Genomic DNA, 2,053 nt, shown 5'->3' with positions numbered 1-2,053 from the left:
GACTTTGATACGGTTAAGACACCACCGCAGCGTCCCTCACGTTGCACTTCCGTCATCACACGCATCTGCCTCCTGCCCCTGCACCCTCTTGACCTCCAGAGACCGCTGATTTTTTAGAGCCTGGATCTTGATGAAGACAGAATCTCAGCCCAGCCCTGGACCACTTAGCTGTGGAAGGAACTTTGATTGATTGATTAAGAGACATAAATATCTACATTAATGTAGCCATATTATTTTTAATAAATGTCATGCAGCTAAACCTAATGCTTAACTGAGACAGCAGAGGTTCAGGAAAGGAGTCTGAAGAATCGTGATTACGTTGGGGGAAAATAAAGACTTGTGAAGGTTGTTTCAAAGAAGCAGGAAATCTGGGCTAAAGCAGGAAAGGATTAGGGGTTGTCGCTTTCATATACCATTGAATTTCCCTTGCTNCCCTCAACCAGGCACACTGCCAGCACCTTGGGTACTGCCTGGGACCCTAAGGCTTGAAGCCAGGGACCAGACCCCACTTCCACATCCAGGCACACCACTAGTGCCAAGGAGTGTGCCAAAATCATCACATCCATTTGGGTGACCCACCACAGCCACCATGAAAGTGGCTAGATGTCACAATCGCCATGCAGAGGGTCCCCCAGCCACTGGAGTGCATTAAAACAAGGAGAGTCACCCACAGAGACCAAAGAAAAGAAGAGGATGTCTCTCTCCACAAAGCCCATTCCAGAGTGACAGAAGAAGCAGCTGCTGCATGAAAATACTGGGGGACCTGAACACACCTCTCAGCATCAGACAGATCATCTAGGCAACAAATCAACAGAGCAGCCATTACTCCTTCAGAGGGAGAGAAGAGATCTAGGGTTATCAGTGGTAGGAGGGAGAGAGGGGGGAGGGAGAGATTGGACAAGGGGCATAAAGAATAAGTACAATTTGTAACAATATACATACTGGTAGTATTGATTTGATCAACATATGTCAACATTGAATCCCCAAAATATGTATAATCAATTATGATTCAATAAAAAAAAAAAGAAAGAAAAGAAACAGTCCCAGCGCAGGGACTCCCTTAGCCCCCTTGATGCCTGAGCAGTGCTAGGCTGGTGGTTGGGCCCAAGGATGCCATTGAAAACGAGTGGGTGGCATCTTCCAACCGTGGCTGCCTCTTGGGGTCACCGCTGGTCTCGTGTCATGGCAGGCACTGGCCGAGAGGCACAGAGAGCACTGCTAGGCATGGCAGGTACAGCAGTGGTTGTGGCCACCTGGTGTCAACACACGCAAGGCCCCCAGTGACTGTCGTTCCTCTTTTGCTTCTTTTAAAGAAATTCTACCGAGGTTTCCAACTGGCAAGAGGACGATGGAAGATTCCTCCCTCTCCTCTCACAGGGCATGCAGAACAGCCAGACAGCGAGTGGGGAGGGAGCTTCTCTGACCATGATTTGATGGCATGTCCAGGGGCAGCTACAGATGTCTGAGCAGACACCGCTGGGTGCAGCCAGCAGCAGACCAGTGTATGTGGCAGGGACTACCAGTTGCCACCCAGGTCCACTCCCTCCCTTCTTAGGATGCAGCCCCAATTTTACACAGGGCTGCTGTGCACCCTGCTTAAAGCTGCATTTCCCAGTTTCCCTTGCAGCCAGATGGTCCACAGCTAAGAAATGCAGCTGTTGTGTGGGACTTCTGGGAAGGGTGCTTGAAAGGGACCGACTCTGTTAGGGGCTATGCTCATTTGCTCTTCCAGTGTTCCTCTGCCACTGGACTATAACCTGGCCATGCTGCCAGGCACTCTAGATGTCATGTTGAATCATAAGAGGCTTTGAGGGCAGAAGGGCATCCTGGGATGAGGGAGCAGCAAGATAGCAAGACCCTAGATCTTTAAAAGATTTCTTTTTAAATTAAACTTTTTATTTTTGAGAGAATTATAGATTCAAATACCATTGTAAGAAATAATAAAGAGATACCAGGTACCCTTTACCCAGTTTCCTCCTATGGCAACATCTTGTAAATCTGTAGAACAACACCACAGCCAGGAACTTGACTTTGATACGGTTAAGACACCACC

General features: G+C 48.5%; 1 protein-coding gene across 1 annotated transcript in view; it reads left to right on the top strand.

Moving 5' to 3' along the window:
• The first annotated feature begins 1,182 nt into the window (after nucleotides 1–1,182).
• The window catches only part of LOC103608921 (von Willebrand factor A domain-containing protein 3B-like), a 51,867-nt gene continuing 50,996 nt past the window's right edge, over nucleotides 1,183–2,053 (top strand). Inside the window, exon 1 of the mRNA XM_008593309.1 lies at nucleotides 1,183–1,231. Within this exon, the coding sequence (XP_008591531.1) occupies nucleotides 1,183–1,231 (49 nt within the window). The remainder of the gene's footprint in view (nucleotides 1,232–2,053) is intronic.

This window comes from Galeopterus variegatus, unplaced genomic scaffold (genome assembly GCF_000696425.1).
Source record: "Galeopterus variegatus unplaced genomic scaffold, G_variegatus-3.0.2 Scaffold8981, whole genome shotgun sequence".
In the NCBI taxonomy this organism is placed as follows: Eukaryota; Metazoa; Chordata; class Mammalia; order Dermoptera; family Cynocephalidae; genus Galeopterus; species Galeopterus variegatus.
This window is presented reverse-complemented; position numbering and strand designations above follow the sequence as displayed.